At 39.1% G+C, this 23,637-nt stretch overlaps 1 protein-coding gene across 6 annotated transcripts in view; it reads left to right on the top strand.

The window, feature by feature from the left end:
• LOC110971270 (cytochrome P450 2F2-like) overlaps positions 1-23,637 on the top strand; it is a 79,896-nt gene that overhangs the window by 51,404 nt on the left and 4,855 nt on the right. For 2 of the 6 annotated variants that reach the window (XM_051951668.1, XM_051951676.1), the window contains exons 1-4: positions 8,406-8,597; positions 21,936-22,098; positions 22,810-22,962; positions 23,220-23,380. In XM_051951668.1, coding sequence (XP_051807628.1) covers positions 8,436-8,597; positions 21,936-22,098; positions 22,810-22,962; positions 23,220-23,380 — 639 coding nt within the window. In that variant the 5' untranslated portion in view covers positions 8,406-8,435. Of the gene's footprint in view, positions 1-5,036; positions 5,123-5,443; positions 5,546-5,633; positions 5,776-5,879; positions 6,072-8,405; positions 8,598-21,935; positions 22,099-22,809; positions 22,963-23,219; positions 23,381-23,637 lie in introns of those variants that run through there. The other 4 variants (XM_051951667.1, XM_051951675.1, XM_051951673.1 and 1 more) reach the window with 3 other exon arrangements.

The raw sequence follows: 23,637 nt of genomic DNA on the forward strand, positions 1-23,637 counted from the left end.
TCCAATTTGTTGTTTTTACCTGTTGTAATCTTTTTTTTTAACCAACGTTTCTTATTGTATTTATTGCTTTTGTCTGTACTGTTACTAGATGACTAATATTAATATTTTACTGTTCACTTTTCTGTTGGTTATATTTGCTCCTCTTTGTTCATTTTGTGTCATGCTCCCATACAGGAGTTTAAAGACAATTGAACACCTTAAAACTATATGATGATATTAAACTGTTGTCTAATTACAGCTGAGGAAGTCTTACGGAGATGTCTACAGTCTGTTCCTCGGTCCGAAACCAAATGTAGTCATCAATGGGGTGAAGGCCATGAAGGAGGCTATGATGATCAAGGCTGCTGAATTTGCTGGACGACCTCAAGACACGTTTATTAACGATGTCTTTTCTGTAAAAGGTACAACAAATTTTATTTGCCATGAGACAGATAACGTCTGATTATGGTTCTCAAATTTGAAGACACACATAGTAGAGGCTGCAGCATGTTTTCTTTACCTTTACTACATTCATGGATTACACAGTTACCAGTATAACCTGACAAAGAGAAGGACCTGAGTGTCAAAGAACTGCATTTTACCATTGTTAACTCTGCAAATGAAATGTATAAGAAAAGCCTGAAGTTGTTTCAATGGCAAAGGACGTATAAAGACAAATGACACCTGAGGAAAGGAGATTGAAAAATAAAACAGGAAATAAATAAATGAAAGGCCACGAGAAAGGAAAAACCTGAGGGAACATGTAGGCTCATCAAAAAAAATAAATATTGTGATACTGAACATTATGTAAACCCCAAAGCACCTTTTGTTTGTTTTCCAAAAGAAGATCATCATTGAGGTTCAGACATGAACAACAACACAGGAGGACATACTAGACTGTCATGGCACATGACTATTATTTATCTTTGTTTCAAAGTGTAAGTTGAAATGCAAAGTCACTGATCTCAATCAATTTACCTTGATACATCGACTGCAGCCAAAATGTTTGTTTAAAAGAATTTAAAGAAATGAAACTACTATGAAGCTTCAATGATATAGCAGGTTGGAAATGCAAAGTTATATTACATGACTCCTCATCTCTTTGTTCTGTTACACCTGTTGCAGCATTGATATTTGCAGATTATGGCACCAGCTGGAGGGAGCATCGTCGCTTTGCTCTGATGACTTTGAGGAACTTTGGTCTGGGGAAGAAATAGATGGAGGACAGAATCCATGATGAGATTCAACACACCATTAAAACACTGGATAAAAGCATTGGTATGACATCTGTGGGTTCACACAGCTCAATTTTTATGCAACAGGAAACTTTCCACTACAGGAATTCGGGGCATGTGTGTGGTGGCTGGAATGTTGACAGGAACAGTCACGTGATCAACACTTTTACTCTGTTGACAATGCACCGTAGAATGTAATGTGCCAAAACAATGACAAACAGTAGTTGCTTGGTGTAACTCTGCTTCTGTGACCAACAAATTTTTTCACCCATGTCTTTTTTTATGTTGTTCTTTGCAATATTTAAGAGGAGAATGCTGCTGCCTGATGAGAACATCGAAAATGCAAAACAAAAAAACAAAAACAAAACAACACAGTGCGGCTGGTTGTCATCTAATCAGAACAGCCTTCATCGAACCTAGTCAGTTAGCATCAGTCCCCACAAAGCAGTTTCTCATACCTGCTCAGAAGTACCTTTGCTGAAGTAGGTACTTTTTGTCCTTTGAAAAAAAGGCCTAAATAAAGTTTTACAGGGCAGCTATAGCTATCGATACAGGCACAGATGCTCCTGCTGTGGAAAACAGCTCATTGGTTCTGTAATGATGTTTTGTTTACCTGCACAATGCTATGTCTTAAATTAATTTGGATCATGTTTTTCACAGGGAAAACTCTTTGTCCTCAAGTTATGTTTCATAATGCGTCCTCCAACATCATCTGACAAGTTCTTTTTGGTACACGCTACGAGTATGATGATGAGTTCATTACAACAGTTATTCAGTGTGTCACAGAGATTACCAAGATCGCCAATGGACCATGGGCAATGGTGAGTCAAAGCATGTTTCTGAAGTAGCAAATCTGACCGAGGCTAAGCGTCAACAGTCAGTTCAGGTCGTCTGTACAGTAAATTTGAGCAGCAGCATGACAACTTCTCTCACAAAGCATTTTTATTCTTGTCAGTTACCTTCCCAAGAATTACGTTCAAGTGTAAGTAATAAATCTGACCAAGACCAAGAGTCTACAGCCAGTCCAGCCCCTCTGTTAGGCTGATTTGTGCCATGCTATGTTTTGCAGGTACAAAAACATATTTATCATGTTCAAAACCATGATTTGTCATGTCAGCACGCTAATACTTGATAACTAGCGCTGAACAAGAAGTTGAGTTTAAGGTGATGGGAATGTCGTTACTTCAGTGGATATGTGGCCTTGAACAATTCCCACAAATTAATTTTTTCACCTGCTGGTTGGCTTAAGCACAATGAATATTTGTGTGAAATTTGATGGCACTTTATGACAGTATTTGAATTGAATAGAATAGAATAGAATAGAATAGAATAGAATAGAATAGAATAGAATAGCCACTTTATTGTCAACCAGAACCTATACTCGCTGGTTCACATTATGAATGAAAGAACAGTCCATGGTGGAAGTGTGTGGAGTCTTTGATGATGTTGCAGGCTCTGCTAAGACAGCGCTTGTGTGCATCATCCTGGACGGATGGAAGAGAGGTCCTGATGACCTTCTCTGCCGTCCTCACCACCCTCTGCAGCAACTTCCTATCTGAGGCCCTAGAGTTGCCAAACCAGATGGAGATGCAGCTGGTCAGCACACTTTCTGTGGTACCACTGAAGACGGTGGTCACGACGGGAGGGGACAGCTGTGCTCTCTTCATCTGTCACAGGAAGTGTAGACGCTGCTGAGCCCATTTGACCAGAGTTGATGTGTGCAATGGCCAGTCCAGACTGTCCGCAATGTGCAGCCTTAGAAATTTGGTGCTGCTAACCACCTCCACAGTTTTATTGTCTATGATGAGAGGTGAATGTCTGGGCTGCTTCCTCCTGAAATCGATGATTAACTCCTTGGTCTTCTTGACATTTAGGATCAGATTGTTCTCAGAGCTCCAGTCCACCAGCCACATCACCTCCTCTCTGGAGGACAGATCGTTGTTGTCCCGAATGAGACCCACAACTGTTGTGTCATCCGCAAACTTGATGATTTGAGCTAGTGCAGCTGCAGCCGAGCATGGCGCCGCCATCTTAAGAGCATATTAAGAGCTTATTGGGATATTCCAGTTGGACCAGAGTGGCAGACTGATGGACTGACCAACCAAAATTTCCTGGATCCACACTGGAATTATTACTATACTGTTGTTTTTATAAAAGTCAGAATCAATCAATTTTCTCATCCTGAATTGTGGATTATCTGTTGACTAACACATCGATTCACTCTTGATCCAGTCGTTGAGAGAGTTCACATAAAACCCCATATCAGCCTTGTTATGGTGCAACATAAAAAGTTAGTGAATTCAATGAATAAAATTGATGAAGTGAACATCATAAATACCTACACAAAGTTTCAACTAGTCCAAAGTGGAGGACTGAGCCTAAGCTCAGAGAAGCTGCTTCTCAGACTAAGCAGTAATTTATTGGAGACTGGCAATCAAGCTACTGCAGTGGCTTTTGGTATTTTCGTGTCTTGGTATAGCTCAGTTGAGCCATCTCAGCCAAAGACTGTGAAAACCTCTTTTAGCAGCATGACAACCTCACACGGCATGTTTTTAGTTTTCAGTTACCTTGCTAAGAATTATTTTCAGGTTTACTTTAAATGCCTTTGCATGTCTCATTCATATTAAATAACTGATAACAAAGCCATCGGCTCAAAACAATTCAGGCCAGTAATCACAATCTGCATATGTAGATTCAGATAAATAATTTATAATTTTTTACAGCTGTATGACACTCTTCCCTTCATTCGTAACCTGCCACTGCCCTTCAGCAAGGCCTTCAATGAAGGTAAACACTACTCTGCATATAGTATAAAGATAAACACTGTCTTGACATTGTCAATGAAAAGAGAAAACAAGCCTTTAAGGGTATTAAAGTGACTTTAAGAATAATTGTTCATACGCCCACATATCCCACATACTGTACATCTGTCAAGAATGCTTCGGTAAATTCCACACTTACTAGGCATGCATACACATTAAAGACAAACCCAAAGGAAATTATACAAATTATAAATGGTGACTTGTGTTTTTTAGCGTTGTTCTGGCCTTGTGCTTCGTTTGTTGAATGAGCACAAGAAGACCAGAGTTCCTGGAGAGCCTCGAGACTTTCTTGACTGTTACCTGGATGAAATGGAAAAGGTGTGTGAAACCAGTCAACTCATTATCTCAGATGATATATTACTGTAATGAACATTGGTTGTGCTTAAATGTAGGAGAACGCACTCCTATCTAATTCTTATTGTGGTCACAAGCTGACCCTTTTCACTTGAGCTACTGTGCATCAGTATGGTATACTAACAGTTTTACCTTACTTTCATTTGACTTACAAAGATCACTCTCCTGTTTTTAGAAAGCAGATGATTCTTCATTTTCAGAGGACAAGCTCATATTTACTGGTATAGAACTTATGTTTGCTGGGACTGACACGACCTCCAACACACTGCTTACTGCTTTTCTTTACCTCATGAACCACCCACATATACAAGGTATACCTGCACATGCACATATGAGGTATTACTTTTCTGTTTCTAACATTGCAGTTCCACAACTGTCTTTTGATGTGAAACCCATAAAAGCCATGCACTTTAATTTCAATGCATCATACCAGGAACTAAAATGGAAAGTAGACATTTTTGCTGATTTGTTTTGTTTTGTTTTCGTACCTTTGGTTTATTATCTTGGTCGTTTCTCATGATCTGAGGCCTCTGTACAACTAAAGGTTCCTTTTCCCCTAACTTTGTCAAATGTTGTTACCATCTCAGTGTTGAAGTTTAAATGTTAAATCTGGAATACAATGTCTGACATTATCTTGCCTTCTCAGAACGATGTCAACAGGAAATAGACCGGGTGTTGGAAGGGAAGGATCAGGTCTGTTTTGATGACAGACACCAGATGCCCTACATGCAGGTACTGTACTGTACATCATGTGATGGATTTCTACTAATTATTTTGCTTCTAATCAATATGTGAAAGCATGAAACAAGACAGATGATTCTAAAATCTTTTACATAATCTGTGAATTTGGACATCCATTGTTATCACTATCTTTAAATGTAATTTATTATGGCCTTGTTCCCTGGTTGTAAACATATTGCTGCCTGCTGCAGTTGTATTGATCTGTGTTTTTGTGACTGATCTTCTGAGAGCCTACATTGTTTTCCTTCTGCTCGAAGTTAGACAAAGCAAAAAAAAAAAAAAAAAAAGTTGTTTAAATGTCTCTTTGCCTAGGCTGTGATCCATGAGTTGCAGAGGATTGCCAACACTCTTCCACTCAGCGCCTTCCATTGTACGACTAAAGACACAGAACTCATGGGATATTCCATTCCCAGGGTATGGGACAGATAGTTAAATAGGTTTTGGAAACATAGAGAACAAACTGAAGAGTGTCCTTCATTCTTTTGGTTAATTTTCTCCTCAGGGTACAATGATCATTCAGAACCTCAGCTCAGTGCTGAACAAGGAGGGACAGTGGAAATATCCTCATGAATTCAACCCTGAAAACTTCCTCAATGACCAGGGAGAGTTTGTCAAACCAGACGCCTTCATGCCTTTCTCTGCAGGTACAAGAGCATAAAAACTGTATCACACTGGGAATGACAGACAGAGATAGGGTGAGTCAAATCAAACTACTGTAGATGAATTTGAGGTGCTTTTTATTCCTCAGGTCCTCGAATGTGTCTCGGAGAGGGTCTGGCTCGTATGGAGCTCTTCCTCATCATGGTGACTCTGCTGAGGAAGTTCAAGTTCATCTGGCCTGAGGATGCAGGAGAACCAGACTATACTCTCGTCTTCGGGGCCACTATGACTCCCAAACCTTATCCCATGAAGGTCCAGCACAGGCTTTGAAGAGCATTAAACGGAAAAAAAAACGTTGCAATAAAATCAAGTGTGACTAATTGATGTGCCTTAGTTTTTGTTGGAAAAACACCAAAGTGAACACTGAACACTGAAAATATCACATACAGAATGCACATTGACAATGGGTTCATTTGCTACGTCAGTGAAAACAATACCAACTTTGTAGAATAGCAAGAATCAAAAGAGATGAAACCTGAAAAAAGTGGATCAACTTTGGGTCTATTTGGTTGACTGACATGGCTCAAGTGTCCCAAATGAATATAATGTGATGAAATATGACTTCTGTGGGTGTATTAAAGACACGTTTTTACAACAACAACAAAAAAACACAAAACGTATCACCAGATCATTCAACCAGTCACTAAATTATTCACTCAGATCAACCATTTATCAGAGTCATAAAAAAGTGTTTAAACAGAGAGATGTGTTAGATTTTGATCCTTGAACTACTCACTGTGATATTCCATTCCATTGTGAAAATGAATCCAAAGATTAAAATCATATTTCGTCAAAATGATTTCATTCTACATGTCTCATCAAAAAAGTTGACCAAAAATAAAACCCATGTTGTATCCAGAATAGGTAAAAAAAAAATAATAATTTTAAAAAAGTGCAACTGAGAGGGATATTAGTGACTAAGCTGCATTCTACAGTCACATGACATCTTTAAATTGCAATGACAAATGAGTCCAAAGAATGTGATAGGAGTAAAAAATGACCAGAAACTGCTTTGAGCTCAGAGGCTTAATAATAATTATTGTAGTGTGAACAGTGAAATTGGATTTAGATTAAAATCATCAAGGCATGGAAAGAAAAATATCTAAAATGCAGCAGTGTCATTTGAAGTTCTCAAAATAAAGTTCAAAGGTCTTAAAGGGGAACTTCGTTCTTTTTTCAACCTGGGGTCTGTTTTCATATGTATTTTCATACATTTGAGTGATGGAGAAATTCATTTTCGATATAGCTCCAGTATTTAGCCAGGCAGGCAGCTTCGCAGCTCAGCTAGAAGCTCAGCTAGCGAAAAGTATGGGGCAACTTGCCCCCCCGCGTCAAAGTCCGCCCCAACGTGCTTTTTTTCCCCATACTGACCGGCTTGGATAGTCTCAATGAGTGTCCCACAACATACTAGAGATGAGAAGTGAACGAAAACCTCCACATTACCTGGCGATCGCTATTTGTTGTGGTCTGTATCCAAATCTCAGGACGCTAGAAAGCAAATCACGTTCCGAAATCGCGTGATAGCTGGCTTCATGCCTTTCTCTGCAGGTACAAGAGCATAAAAACTGTATCACACTGGGAATGACAGACAGAGATAGGGTGAGTCAAATCAAACTTCTGTAGATGACTTTGAGGTGTTTTTTTTTTTTATTCCTCAGGTCCTCGAATTTGTCTCGGAGAGGGTCTGGCTCTTGCCGGTTTTGGCGCCAGCTATCGCGCAATTTCGCGAGCTATCGCGCGATTTCAGAATGAGATTTGCTTTCTAGCGTCCTGAGATTTGGATACAGACCACAACAAATAGCGATCGCCAAGTAATGTGGAGGTTTTCGTTCACTTCTCATCTCTGGTATGTTGTGAGACACTCGTTGAGACTATCCGAGCCGGTCAGTGTGGGGGAAAAAAGCACGTTGGGGCGGACTTTGACGCGGGGGGGCAAGTTGCCCCATACTTTTCGCTAGCTGAACTGCTAGCTGAGCTGCGAAGCTGCCTGCCTGGCTAAATACTGGAGCTATGTCGAAAATTCAATCCTCCATCACTCACATGTATGAAAAGACATATGAAAACAGACCCCAGGTTGAAAAAAAACAAAGTTCCCCTTTAACTATTTAAAAAGATCATTATCAAGTTCATATTAGTTGCACAACGCAATGGCCAAAGAATAAAGTCCCCGTCAGCATTTAGATCATTACAGTATAATCAGTGGAGTGGCTTCAAACTACCACTCAGTAGTACTAGGTTTTGTTTCTATTTGATCAGTGAATCACAAAACCTGTCTTCTTATAAATACAACAGGGTGTTTTACTCTGCCCTTATGATCACACTGTGGTCAGGAGAACAGTTTCAAATTGGAAGTCTTTTGCCTGTTTCTTGCTTTAGAAAGTAACCAGGTTGTTGTCAACAGTTTTCAGCAATGATATCGCAGATGATTGACTTAAACAAACCCACTGGTGCATCAGATTATCTGACAAGATCTCACCCCAACAACTCACTTCCTCTTGATCCAAATGCTCACCTCTGTGTGGTTGATGTTTCACTTCATTATCACAGAGGAAAACAGCCACAAGAGGCAGGGCTCAGAGCAGAGGTATCCTTCAAAAGCAGAGTAATCACTCACTCTCTTTAGTTCATTCCAAACTGTGCTGCCATGTGTCTTTCACTTGTCTTACTGGGGCTATGCATTTGCTTCATCATCCTTCAACTGATGCCCAGGAGGCCCAAGAACTTTCCACCAGGCCCCCCTGTCCTGCCTATCCTGGGGAACATTTGGCACCTAAACCCACAGCACCCCTTGGAGGACTTGGATAAAGTAAGAAAAATGTTGCAATGAATGATGTTGCTCTCAAAATTCCTCAAATTACTGTAATTATGAACAAATCTTTACAGTGGATACTTACATAAGCATGGGTTGCTCAGTAACACTACAGATCCTGCTCTTTCTATGTGATTGCAAAACATGTTGCTGGTATCAAGCTGACTGCTTGCATACTTGGAGTGTATCCAAGGAGTACGGCAGCTCAGGAACAGTGGACTCTTCTGACCTCGATTATTAAGATCGGCCAAATCAAATCAGGCTTGTTTATGTCACATATTTTCAATAAATCTGCTTTGTAGTTATCAATAATTGTACCGGTATGATATCCTAATTACTATGATGATGTCTGCAGTAAAGCTGGAAGCAATGAGTAAATTTCAGCTCTTGCTCAAGCTTTGAAGTCTGTGTCAACAAAAGACAAGGTTTTTTTTTTTTTTTGCACTTTCTGTGACAGCAATGTTTGCTTCACATGACAGCTACAGATGTCTAATGGTGCTCTCACTTGCACTCAGGCACTTAAAATGCATTTGGCATTGCTTATCCCAGACCTTGAAGATTGAAGTTTGTGAATTCAGTCTGTCAGAGCACTGGAAATGGCTCTGACGGGAACTTTTCCAGGAACTGAAGCTTGGATATGGGCTGGAAATTAATCAATCAATCAATCAGAGTTTATTTGTATAGCACTTTTCATACAAAAGTAGCACAAAGTGCTTAACAATTTAAAAACAAACAATAAAAAACAATAAAAAGACAATGGCCCACATCCCTCCCAAACCCTGCCCCACAGCATACTTCCTAAGAACACACAGACATACACACGCAGACAGTCAGACACACACGCACACGCACACTATTGTAAAAGAAATAATAGTGTGTATTGGCTGAGAGCAGAAGCACCAGAAAGAGGAAACACCATCAATGAGAGTCGCCTGCACCCGGGGCAGCAGCAGGCCCCATCAAGGCCAACAGGCCAGCTAGCTCCAGGGCCACTTGGCCCTGGCCCTGCCAAAGCCCCAGATGCAGACGGCTCCCCACTGAGGAAACACTGGAATCTAAAATAGGCGTGTTAAAAATAACACGTAAAAACTAAAAATTGAAGAATAAAATAGCTACTAAAAGATAAAGAATAGTAAAATAGTAAATAAATAGTAAAATAAATGGTAAAATAGATAGTAAAATAAATACTAAAATAGTGAAATAATAATATAGTATACAAAATAATAAAATAAATATAGAAATAAAAGCAAAACCAGGGAATAAACAGTATAAATCAAGGCATTAAGATAAAATAAAAGCATTATGTAAAAGCCAGTTTAAAAAGGTGAGTCTTGAGCCTGCATTTAAAAGTCTCTACGTTCTCTACAGCCCTCAGGTCCTCTGGCAGGCATTAATGAGGTTAAACTTGTCTAGACTATGTCATGTTTGATTAAACTATTGCATGTTTGAAGCAGGTGGGGACAGTTCTATTTGAGAAGCTGCTTTTTATAATGAGAATGATTGTGGTTCTGACAGTGTCCAATGTATTTTTTAACATATGAATGGGAGTAATGTCGAACAGGCAGGCGGTGGACTTTGCACAAATGATTGTGTTCAAGACATGGGGCAGCAAGACTGACTGAAAGTCATCAAGGCTGGCAGAACAAACAGGCACTAAAGAAAGGAATTGCACACAATAAAATATCTGATACGATCAATTTTTGATAAGGAAAATTAGGCCAAACTATGTGAGGACATTTTTTACAAGAGTTGAACACTATGTGAGCAAAAATGCATTGTGGTACTTAATGCATTAAAAATGCTATTGTAGGACTTTCGGGGTGACATCAAGACATGGCGGTGTAGGCAAGCGTGCTCCCAACAACATTTTTCCAAATTAGCCCATTACAACTCAATTCTTTACCTAACTTTAGGGGTAAATGTTGTTATAAGTGCTTGGGCTTCTAAAATGCCTAAACAAAAGGGAAAAAAACTGAAGACTCAGAAGATGTAGACACGGCTAGCCAAACATCTGCAGCGCCTAGCATCGGAGGCTCGGACATGCTAGCAGAGAACACTGTGAATGCTGATGATGAGAATGCTAACGTGACCCTCATTCTAAAAGAACTGAGAGAATTCCGAAAAGACAATGGCAAACAGCTAACCAAAATTCACGAGGATATCAACAATGCAAATAAAAGAATCGAGGAGGCTGAGGAAAGGATTCAAATTACGGAGACACGAATACAGATGGCTGAGGAGGTGATGACTGAGCTACTTAAGCACCAGATTCAACTTGAAGCTAATTGGTCTAGAGAGCCAGTCTAGACGAGAAAACATTCGTATATATGGTGTACAAGAAAAATCGGAACAAAATGCTCAGTCAATGACCGCCTATGTGGAACATCTATTACGTGAAAAACCTGGGATTACCGCCGACCGTAAAATTGAGAGTGGAGCGAGCCCATCGCTCACTGGTGACTCGACCTTCCCCAGAAGCACCTCCAAGATCTATCGTAGCTAAACTGGCAAGCTACAGGATGAAAGAAGAAGTATTAAGACTGGCCTGGAAAAAGAAAGGCTTCCAACTGAAAGGCAAAATGGTGAATCTGGACCATGACTATGCGCCCGAAGTACTGGTGAAACGCAAGGAATACGCAGAGGCTAAAGCCGTGCTGAAACAAAATAAAATCTGCTTTCAGACCCCCTTTCCTGCTTAACTCAGAGTTTTCTACGATGAAGGAGCGGTGCTGTACGGATCGGCAGAGGAAACGACGAGGGACATGGCCCGAAGAGGATTTAATGTCAGCATTATCAACTCAGATAACTCCTTCCCGCTCACTCTTTTGGAGCAGGTCCAGCGCCTCACCTGGCGTAAAGCGAAGAAATCCGGGACCCGGGCGCCCACCACACAAGGTCCCAAAATGCCTACATTTCAAGAAAAAGTACGAGCCTTTAGGCGAGAGAAACAAGAGTGATCTTATTTTCTTGGAGTTTGCAACAGACTATGAGGGTGAGTTTGACTTAGCTTCTGTTAAGTGATGAAGATATTGCTCATTTTAAAGGCTAGCTGAAAAATAAACATTTAGGCCTTAAAATATTAAAGCTGCAATGTTGGGAGCTACCACTGAAAGAAGTGAACAAAACGACGGACAACTGCATGTCTACTCTTGTAGGCCCTCCCCCTCAAAGGAGGGAGGCTTTCCCTCCAAGCCAGTCTGTGTATATTTTGGTAAATGGATTTTCTGTTCTAAAAGCAGGTATTGAAAAACAAAAAACGAGTGGTTATTCGCTTTTCGTTTTAAAATACAAAAACTAAAATAGAAATACAAGGCGTTTTTCCTTTTCATGATTAAAAATGTATATACGAAATTTTAAAAATGCTTTGATTTTCATTTTATATTTACAATAACAAAAAATAAAATCAGTAAGAGACAGAAATGAAATAAGACCCGTTTTTCATTTTCTGAGACCGGAAGTGGTCATCGGCAAGGGTGGAGCCAAACAGAGCACGGTGTATAGACTGTATATAAATTTTTGGTTTCATTAGTTTTCATGGTCAAAATGAGAGATCAGGTGGCCGATCTTAAAATAAATCAATATTGACTTTTTATTTATTAAGTTTTGCAACGAAAAGGGGCGTGGTTACTTGATTGACAGTTTTGTCTGGAATGACTGACAGTCTGGAGGATGTAGACTCTGCTCTCCGGGACTGGATTAATTCTAATAAGGTCACTGTTGGTTACTTTATGATCGGTGGAGAAGCACAACATTTTCCACAGACAGTTTTCCTGCCCGTTGGCTTGTTTTAACCAGTTTTCTACCTTCGGCTGATTCTACCAGCAGACACTGAAAGTTCGGTAAGTAAATGTTTATTTTCTTATCGGTACCGTTTTAATGCACTTCATATGCAACTTTAGTGTTAAATATGTGTGCCATGCAGTCCAGATGTTGGTGGAGTTTATTTCTGTGTGTGTTGACCAGAGAAGAGAGTTAGCATCAAGTAAATATTAGCTTTAATGTAAATTAGTGATGCTAACCGAGCTAGCTGCTCAGTCGTAGCCTGATTAAAGCTAACGTAGCATGAAGCTAACTATGTTTGTGTTGTGTTTCATGTAAACAGCTGAAGGGTGTTATGTTAGTGTAATGTGGTACATTTACCGTAGTTCATAAAACTGTCAGTGGAGATGCTGGTTCACATTAATGTAGCATTTAGAAAACCTAAATGTGATTAAAACAGTAAGGTTAAGGTTCTGTGTTATCAGTAGTCCTGAATATCTGCTGAGTCTCTGAAGTTAAACTGGAGAAAACAGTAAATCTACTCTCTAGTCGTTAACATTGTTTAATGACTCATTCACATGTTGTAGTACATCTTAGTGCAGATTAGAAAAATAACCTCCCAGAATATGTCTAAAATAATGAACACTACAGTTAATATATTTACATTACAGCACAGAGAAGCTGGATAATAAAATCCTCTCCTAAAGCTAACGTGACTGCAGGCCTTTCTGTCATTCAGTGCTTGGAAGACTATATGAAATAGGAAATCTTTCGAGGGTCACTTTAAAATGAACCTCTGCTGGTGATGCTGATGCTGTGTCGTGTCTTCATCTCAGGTGTCTCGTGTTCACTGTGAGGATCTTCTGAGTGAAGCCACCAGAAGGAAAACCTCATCTGGTTGTGAAGAAGGAGACTGAATGGACAACATCCTCAGTGAATCACTTCCTGTTTAGCTTTCACATACAGAAGGACAGACCAACTGTTTCAGCTGTTTATTCTCTGTTCTTAGTATTCACAAGTTCTATTTAACACCTTTAACTTCATCTCTGCTGTTGTAGCAGAAATACAACAGGGTTTCTGCAGGGCATTAAAAAGCATTAATAGTCATTAAGTTGATCTTGCAGAAATTAAGGTCTCAAATGGCATTAAAAATCCTTAAATTTGATTCTCAGTGGCATTAAAAATTCTTTCTGCGGTTTTCAAGAAAATATTTGACAATAATATATTATAGACTGTGATTTGTCAGATATGTGCATCTGTGTAAACATGCCAAAGCACTGCAATAATTGTTCCAGCTGGTTTGGTACAATTTTCAAAAACTGCATGTTTTTAAAGTGGCCAACAGGCTGGACCAGGTGGAGGAGAGCTGGGAAATGGGAAAACACAAATTCAAGCTAAAATGTCTCAAAAACGTGGATTTCAGAGGATAACTGCAGCCTGTTGGTGGTCAGGCGTGATTCCCGGATTCAGAAATAGTAAAATGTATGGTTTTTATATAAAAATCGTCTTTTACAAAAAAACAAAAAAAACATGTAATTTGTTGAGTTCATGGTCGTGGCATTAAAATTTTTACAGTATAGCATTAAAATGCATTAAATTTGACTGGTTGATATCTGCAGAAACCCTGTACAATATAAAAAGTCCATGTTATTTGTAACAGATATGTAGCATTAAAACATCAACACATTCAGGTCAAGAGCTTCATTATTTCCTTCATTGCTCATTTAAAAACTGCATTATTTAACAATTCTTAAAGCTGTGTAAACGCATGTAATAAATGCAGTAAATGAATAATGTGTTGCTGACAGTGAAGTGTAAAAACTGAACAGTCACAAGACAAGTTGTATTATGAAGAGAGATGAATCTGCAGCATTATTGTTCTTAATGGAAGGATGAGGAGGACATCAGTGCTGCTCTCCCTCACAGCGATGAAGAAGAGACGACTCTTCAGACAACCACAGCTGGATGTTCATGTTCTCTGGAGCTCTGAGTCCATCAGACTAGATGTTCCCAATGATCCAGACCAAGGCTGGAAGGAAAAAACACTAACAGTGAGGAAAAGCTCTACATTCTTTCATTCCAACTGATGGAATGTTAAATATCAGCGTGAACACATCAGGATGAATGGAACACAATAAAGTGTTGTATTTTGTCCTACTTTTTAATCTTATAGAAATGTTTGTTTTCCTGGTTGAGGCTAAATAATATTTTACTGCCTTCGATGGACAATAAAGTTTATTATTTTTATTGTAATGTATCATTAGCATTAACATGAGCGACACACACTTATCTGACCGTACACTGTTGTATGAACAGAAGCTGTTAAAATAGAGTCTAAAGCAAATAGCAGAGATATTACCTCAGAACTGAACTGTTCTTCATTCACTGAACTGAGAGATTAACATTCATCTGCAACAGAGTTCTGTGGAGGAACATAAACGTAGATTAATTTCTATCTGCTGATCATTAATGAACTGCACCTCGAGACAGCAGTTATTGATCCGTTATGACTGATCTATTATGACTGATCAGCTGTGACCTACGGCAGTGGTTCCCAAATGGTGTGCCGCGGCACACTGGTGTGCCGTGAGGCAAGTGCCGGTGTGCCGTGGGATTTTGTGACAACCATACAGTATTATTTAATTTACTATATCACTGCGTTGTATTAGGGCTGCAGCTAACGACGAAACGGCACCAAAAGCGGAAGTGAGCGCGCAATGCAACAGAAATCACCACCCGATTGGAGCGCAGAACACCGATGGACGCCGGTGCATATATTATGCATGCACGACACAGCGCGGATGTCCGCGTATAGATACAGCTGTATAGCAAACGCTGACATCCGTGTTTACCATAGATCGCGGATGTCCGTGCTGCATCATGCATACATAATACATGCACAATGCAGCGATGATGTTCCGTGCTCAGGTCGGATGGTGATTACTGTTGCATTGTGCGCTCACTTCCGCTTTAGATGCCGTTTCATGCTTGGACGATTACACGAGGCTTCGTTAGCTGCAGCCCTACTTTGTATGCATTCATTTAATAATACAGAGGCAAACTACCTAAAAACAAGTATTAACAAAAAAAACTCAAAGAGAACTCATATTTCGTGGGGCACGCAGTTGCCAAAAAACCAAACGAGAGCAAAATGGAGCGATTTCTTGTGCGGAGCAAACCACCAACCATCAGCACAGAGACTGTCGACGACCCACCGAAAGAAAAGAGAAGAAAAACTGTCAGCAGACGGTATCATGACAGTTACCTGTCTTATGGCTTCAGTTGGACCGGGGATGTCAACACTCCTCAGCCCGAGTGTGTCCTCTGTCGGGAGAAGTTAGCTAATGCTAACATGGTTCCGAGCAAGCTGAAGAGACATTTGGAAACCAAACATCCCTCCCATACTGGGAGAAACTTAGCCTACTTTAAAAGAGCACGGGATCTGAACCAGAGGCAGTAAGATCGTTTGTTGGATTGTGTGAAAGTGTCTGAAAAGGCAATGGAGGCTAGTTACGTCCTGGCAGAGCTTATTGCAAAACAAAAGAAACCTCACACAATAGCAGAGACACTCATTCTCCCCGCTTGCCAAAAAATTGCAAGTGTCATGCTGGGTCCAGATGCCGCAAATGAGCTATTCAAAGTGCCGTCCTCCGATAATACAATCAAAAGAAGAATAGACGACATGTCAGAAGACATTGAGCAACATTTAACAGAGAAACTACAGGCGAGCGGCAGATTTTCTCTCCTAATTGACGAGTCTACTGACATTAGTGGGGCTGCCCAACTCCTGGCAAACATCAGATATGTTGATGATGACTCTATCAAAGAAACTTTTTTCTTCTGTAAAGAAATGGAAAGCCATGCTACAGGAGAAGAAATATTCAGGGTAACTAATGACTATTTAAAAGAGAACAATCTAAACTGGAATATGTGCGTCAGTCTTTGCACAGATGGTGCAGCATGCATGACAGGGAGAGTGAAAGGATTCATTGCCAAGGTGAAAGCAGAAAACTCATATAATGTGACAAACCACTGCATTTTGCATCGAGAGGCATTAGTTGCCAAAACCATGCCCTCGGAGCTGACTGAGGTGCTGGATCAGGCCGTGCAGATGGTTAATTACATCAAATCAAGACCCCTGAAATCTCGCCTCTTCTCCCAGCTGTGCGCCGAGATGGGATCCGACCACCAAAGCCTGATCCTCCACACCGAGGTACGTTGGTTGTCACGGGGGAAAGTCCTATCCCGTCTTTATGAGCTTCGGAAAGAGCTATTGGAATTTTCATATGAACACGCTGTCCCACATAAGGACAAGCTTGCGGATGAGAGGTGGTGCGCCAGGCTGGCGTACCTTGCCGACATATTTGGGCATCTCAATGAGTTAAACACCAAGCTTCAGGGCAGGAATGAAAACATTTTATCATCCACAGACAAGATTCGGGGGTTTACAGGCAAACTTATCCTGTGGCGCGACGCTTTGGAACAGGGCTGCATGGACATGTTCCCTCTGGCATCAGCTGCGCCACAGGGAGCAAGGGAGCGCGCTGTATATGCTGAACACCTTCAGACACTAAAAGAGAGGTTTGAGCGCTATTTTCCACGTGTGGCTGACATCGAGGACTATGACTGGATCCGAGACCCATTCAACCAGGTATCCTCAACAGCAAAGCTCAGTATGAAAGAGAGAGAGGAGTGCACAGAGCTCCATGTGGACCGCACACTGAAACTCAAATTTAGTGAGCTCCCACTGGATCAGTTTTGGTTGGCTTCTGCATCAGAGTACCCAAACATCTCCTACCTCGCCATTGGGCAACTTCTTCTCTTCCCCACTACCTACCTGTGTGAGCTGGCGTTCTCTACTCTGGTTTACATTAAAAACAACAGGAGGTCACGGCTCTCTGTTGAACAGGACTTGCGAGTGGGCCTCTCCTCAGTGCCACCAAGGATAAAAAAATCTGTGCGCACCGACAGGCACGTGTCTCACTAATTTGAAAGTAGGCAACAATATTTACAGTTGCACACGTTTCAATGTTGATGCAAAATGTTACATTTATAATTTGTAGTTCAGGACAATGGACAGTTCTTTGTGCATAATTTCTGCTGAGTTTGCTTTGCCTCGTTTTTAATATTGTGACCTGTCTGACTTAAATAAGTGTGTTGCTGCTTTGATGAAGCCTAATTTGTTGAAGTTTCAACTTAATTGTTGAAATATTTTCGCTATAAATATTTCATGAGTAATAGAGTTGTGTTTGTCTTCTTTTATTGAGCAATAGGAAATAATTATGCACATTTACAGATATTTTACATGAATATGAGTGATAACACGTGTTACAAAGGCTATTTGGCACAATAGGTGTGCCTTGAGATTTTTGCTTGTCCTTTGGTGTGCCTTGGGCACAAAAAGTTTGGGAACCACTGACCTACAGGACACTTAGCTACACCTAATAGATAACTAGTTTATAACACTGACTAACCTGGATTAGCCTCAGTGTGAACACAAAGTTAGGAAACATAAATTGAGATTTACAGAACAACTTTAAAACACGATGTTAGAACATGTTTATATCAGAGGTTACAGTCTGAAGTTTACTTACAGTAATTTCAGTGCTTTATATGTGATATTGTCCAGATATAGAGAAGAGTGCAACTAGTTACAAAGTTGACTTTGACACTTACCTGTAGAGTTTATTTCCACTTTTGGAAGCTAACATTGTTAGCAGCAGCGGCAGCAGCGGCCATAAACAGCAGAAGCCGGTAAATGTGGGCGGGATAGAAAGTCCTCGGCTCTGATTCAGTCTGACCAATCATGGCTCTACCCTTGCTGATGACCACTTCCGGTATCAAAAAATGAAAAAAACTGACCTTTTTTCGTTTCTGTCTCTTTGTAATGTTAATTTTTGTTATTGTAAATATAAAATGAAAATCAAAGCATTTTTAAAATTTCGTATATACATTTTTAATCATGAAAAGGAAAAACGCCTTGTATTTCTATTTTAGTTTTTGTATTTTAAAACGAAAATCGAATAACTACTCGTTTTTTGTTTTTCAATACCTGCTTTAGAACGGAAAATCCAATTACCAAAATATACACGGACCCAAGCCCCCTCTCCATCAGGGGCTGTACAGGATCAAGGTTGAGATCCCACTATTGGAAGTTTCTTACCATTGTTCAATATGTTCAAGTTGTTGTTTCCATATTCTAGCCTGTTTGTGTGCTGTTTTTCTTTGTTCAGGGATGCTGCTATCATTATAATTTATTTTATTGCCAATGCAGGCACTTCAAATTGTGTCATACAATGTAAATGGATTACTCAGTCCAATCAAAAGAAGTAAAATATTAACAAAACTTAAGAGAGACAAAACAGAAATAGCATTTTTGCAGGAGACTCACCTTTCTAAAGCAGAGCGTGTAAAGCTAACAAAAATGGGTTTCAAATATCACTTTTCATCATCATGTTCTGCAGGTGACAGGCGAGGTGTTTCCATAGTTATCTCCAGTAAAATTACCTTTGAGTTACTTTATGAAAAGAAAGACAAGGGAGGTAGATATGTGTTATTAAGGGGTAAATTAAGAGGATCATTGGTGACGTTGTTAAATGTATGTGCTCCTCCTAACTCTGAATGGAACTTTTGCAAACTTTTTTTTGATTTAATCATTTCTGAAACACAGGGTATTTTGATTTGTGGTGGTGATTTTAACTTGAGATTAGACCCTAAACTTGATTCTTCCAATCCAAAGATATCCCAGCCAAAACTATTAATAAAGAAATTTAAAGCTGCAATGCATGATATAGGTTTGATAGAGCTATGGAGACAACTAAATCCAGCAGTTAAGGACTTTACTTACTATTCTAACCCACATGGAGCTTTTTCTAGAATTGAATACTTTTTTACTTTTAGTAAGAACCTACACAAAATTGATGATTGTGGTATCGGGAGTATGGACTTATCTGACCGTAGTCCAATATATTTGAAATTGAATATGGATATTGATTACAGATCCATCTTGTGGAGATTAAACACCTTTGTGTTCAGCCAAATGAAAGAACAAGTTAAAGCAGATATCAGTGAATATATGGACATAAATGACAATGGCGAGATAACTCCTATAATACTCTGGGATGCATGTAAAGCTGTTATCAGAGGGAAATTAATTGCATACAGTTCCAGTCTAAAAAAGTCAAGACAGAAGAGACTACTCCAACTCGAATCTGAATTAAAACAATTAGAAAATGAATATAAAAAACCAGGGATCATAAAATAAAGGAGCCTATTTCCAAGAAGAAAAATGAAATAGATAATATTTATACAAATGACATCCAGAAAATATTAGTCTTTACTAAACAGACCTATTACGAAGGAGGAGCAAAGGCCACTAAACTGTTTACATATAGGTTAAAAAAACAACAAGCAGAGAATTCAATTTATAAAATTAGAAACCCTCAGACCAAAGCCACTGAGCACAAGTTAAAAGAGATTCAAACTTGTGTAGGTGACACTACGTAAGATAATTTAATTATTTGCACTTGTGAAATATGAGGCACCACCTTACGGTGTTGAGTCCTATTGGAAGAGGAAATCTGCATCTTCATAAAGCTTGTCAGCAGATGGAAGCATGGCGTGCTATAAAATCTCCTTGTAGATGTTGCGTTGACTTTGGGCTTGATAAAACACAGTGGACCAATGTAAGCAGATGACACGACACCACAAATCATCACAGACTTCAGAAACTTAACACTGGACTTCAAACACCTTGGATTCTGTCGCATTGACTCGCCGCTCTTCCTCCAGACTGTAGGATCTTGAAATACAAAATGTATTTTGATCTGAAAGAGAACTTTAGACCACTGAGCAACATTTCAGTTCTTCTCCTCAGCCCGGGTAAGATCTTCTGGCATTGACTCTGGTTAAGGACTGTCTTAACATTAGGAATAGCACCATTGTAGCTGCTCTCATGCGGACGTCTGTGCTTGGTGGCTCTTGATGAACTGACACCAGCCTCAGTTGTTGTGAAACTCTCCCATGTTCTTGAATGCACTTTTCTTGACAATCCTCCTGAGGATGATGTCATTACTGTTGCTTGTGCAAGTTTTCCTACCACACTGGAAAAAATGCTCCTCTCAAAACAAGAAAAAAAACTTATTTCAAAGAACTTTTACCTTAAAATAAGTGAAAAAAATCTGCCAATAGAACAATTGGTAAGATTTCTTGAAATAAGATGTAATATTTAGAATGTTCTTCAAAGATCTTAAAATTAGCTGGAAAAACTTATTTTAACGTATATTTTTTCCAGGACTGTAAGGCTTAGGTGTCTTAACCCTCCTGTTGTTCTCATTTACAGGCACCAAAAAATATTGTTTCCTTGCCTGAAACAAATCCAAAAATTCATCAAAAAAATGCCCAAAATTGATAAAAATGAGCAAAATCTTCAGGAAGAAAATTCTTTGAAAGTTTTCCTTAAAAGTTTTATTTAAAAATGATTTTGTCAAGAAATAAAAATTTAAACACTTAAAAAATGAAAATTGTAAATATTTTCAAAACATGAATACAAATCTTCCAAAAAATCTTAAAGATATCTAAAGTAATTACACATATATATCAGTAAAACTTCTAATATTTTCTTTAAGAACATTTTTTTCAGCATTTCTTTTTTTCCACCAAAAACATGTTCAAAAATTTCCCCCCAAAAAATTGAAAATGTGGAAGTTTTCACTGTGAAAATACAGATTTTTTTCCCAAATTTTTAAATGTTAAAATGGATCAATTTGATCCGCAGGACGACACGAAGGTTAAAACAAGATAATTTCGAGAGTGTTTGACTTAACAGGATATTTAAGATGCATTGTCTTATAACAAGTCTCTCCGTCTTGCGGAAATATCACTTGTTAAGTGTATTTATTTAAAGTCAAGTGGGATGAGACATTTTGACTAAAAATAAGACAAATAGACTTGGTAAGATTTTAAGCTTTGGCAGTGCCACTTGAATTACCATATTATTCTTCGATACAGCGCTCTGCTAACAGCAAAGTCTTTTCAGCACTGACCTTCTGTGTCTCCTAGTGGAGTATGTTGATGATCATATTTGGACCACATTTAAGTCATCAGTCTTCCCCATGAACTGAACTAAAAGGCACACAGATATACTGCTTGAACAGTCATTCTTTTGATCTTCAGACATGATGTGACCATTTATGTCTTGAAAGACATAAGCTTTAACACTGAAACAGTATTACATAAATAGTTCAATCAACACTTGAAATTTATATTTCAAATAAAACCATGTTGTAGTTACCAACAGTTGGCCTATCATTTTCAACTTGCTGTTTTAACCTTTTGTAATATTTTGACTGACTTTTCTTTGTAGCTTTATTGGTGTTGTGTGCAAGTCCTTCTGAATAATTTTTTGTTTGATATCGTATTGGTTCCTACACTTGAAATCATTTTTGTTTCAGGGTTGAATTTGTTCTGCTCTGTCTATTTGTGCAACGTTGCCTTCAGGTCAATAAATACTACTGAATTCCTTAATATCTTAAGATGTGATACATGTAAGCACTGTTTTGTTATGTTCCCTTACAGCTGAGGAAGTCTTATGGAGATGTCTACAGTCTGTTCCTTGGTCCTAAACCATTTGTAGTCATCAATGGGGTGAAGGCCATGAAGGAGGCTATGGTGATCAAGGCTGCTGAATTTGCTGGACGACCCCAAGACACATTTGTTAATGATGTCTTTGATGTAAAAGGTACAACAGACATTTTTGTCATAGGACAAACAATTTCTGATTACGTTTCTCTAATTTAAAGACAGACATTGTCGAGGTACCAGCATGTTTCTGTCCCTTTACTGTATTCAGGGATTATACAGTTACTAGTATAACCTGATAAAGAGAATGGTCATTGTGTTGATGAAATTTGTTTTGCCATTGTTAACTCTGTGAATGAAATGTATACAAAGGAAATATCTGAGGTTGTTTCAGTCACAAACAAAGTTAAAAAAAAAAAAAAACGACCCTCAACCGACAGTTAGGAAAGGGGATTTCAAAATAAACAGGAAATAAATGAATGAAAGATAATGACAAAGGAACAACCAGTGAACATGTAGGCCCATCAAAACCATAAATGTAATACTGGACATTATGTAATCCACAGAGCACCTCATTAATTTTATTTTCCAAAAGAAGACCATGACTGAGGCTAAGATGTCACCAAACACAGGAGGACATTCTAGATTACCATGACACGATTATAATTTATCTCTGTTTCAAAGTGTAAGCTAAAATACAGTCACTGATCTCAGTCTTTTTGCCTTGATACATCCACTGCAGCCAAAATGTATGTTTAAAAGAACCGAAAAGAAATAAACTACTGTGAAGCTTCAATGACAAAGCAGGATTTAAAGCAAAAGGTTGCATTACATGACTCCTCAGCTCTTTATTTTGCTACACCTGTTGCAGGAGTGATTCTGGCAGATTATGGCGCTAGTTGGAAGGAGCATCGTCGCTTTGCTCTGATGACTTTGAGGAACTTTGGTCTGGGGAAGAAATCGATGGAGGAGAGAATTCATGATGAGATTCAACACACCATTAAAACACTGGATGAAAGCACCGGTATGACATCTGTGGGTTCACACAATTGGGTTCACAGGAAAACAAAGCAGTTTTTCAAACAGTTCAGAAGTTCTTTTGCTGAAGTGGGTACTTTTTGTCACTGAAAACAATCCTAAGTGAAGTTTTGCAGGGCAGATCTTGCCATTAATACACACGGATGTTCCTGCAGTGGAAAACAGCTTATTGATTCTGTGATGGTGTTGTGTTTTCTTGGACAATGTTGTGTCTGAAATTCGTTTGCATCATGTCTTTCACAGGCAAAACACTTTGTCCTCAAGTTATGTTTCATAACATGGCCTCCAACATCATCTGCCAAGTTCTTTTTGGTACACGCTACGAGTATGATGATGAGTTCATCACAACAGTTATTCAGTGTGTCACAGAGATTACCAAGATCATCAATGGACCGTGGGCAATGGTGAGTCAAAGCACATTTTATATTTGTCATGTCCATGACCATAATTTCTCATGTTAGTATGCTAATAATTGACATCTAGCACTGACCAAAAAGTAGGGTTTAGGGTGTTGGGACTGTCATGAAATTTGTGGGTATTTGGTCAGAAACAATTCCTGCAAATTGATCTTTTGAGTTGCTGGTCATCTTTTAAGTACAATGAATATTTGTGTGAAATTTGATGGCATTTTATGACAGTATTTGTGTGGATATTTCAGTTG

The sequence above is a fragment of the Acanthochromis polyacanthus genome, chromosome 8 (genome assembly GCF_021347895.1).
Source record: "Acanthochromis polyacanthus isolate Apoly-LR-REF ecotype Palm Island chromosome 8, KAUST_Apoly_ChrSc, whole genome shotgun sequence".
Lineage (NCBI taxonomy): Eukaryota > Metazoa > Chordata > Actinopteri > Pomacentridae > Acanthochromis > Acanthochromis polyacanthus.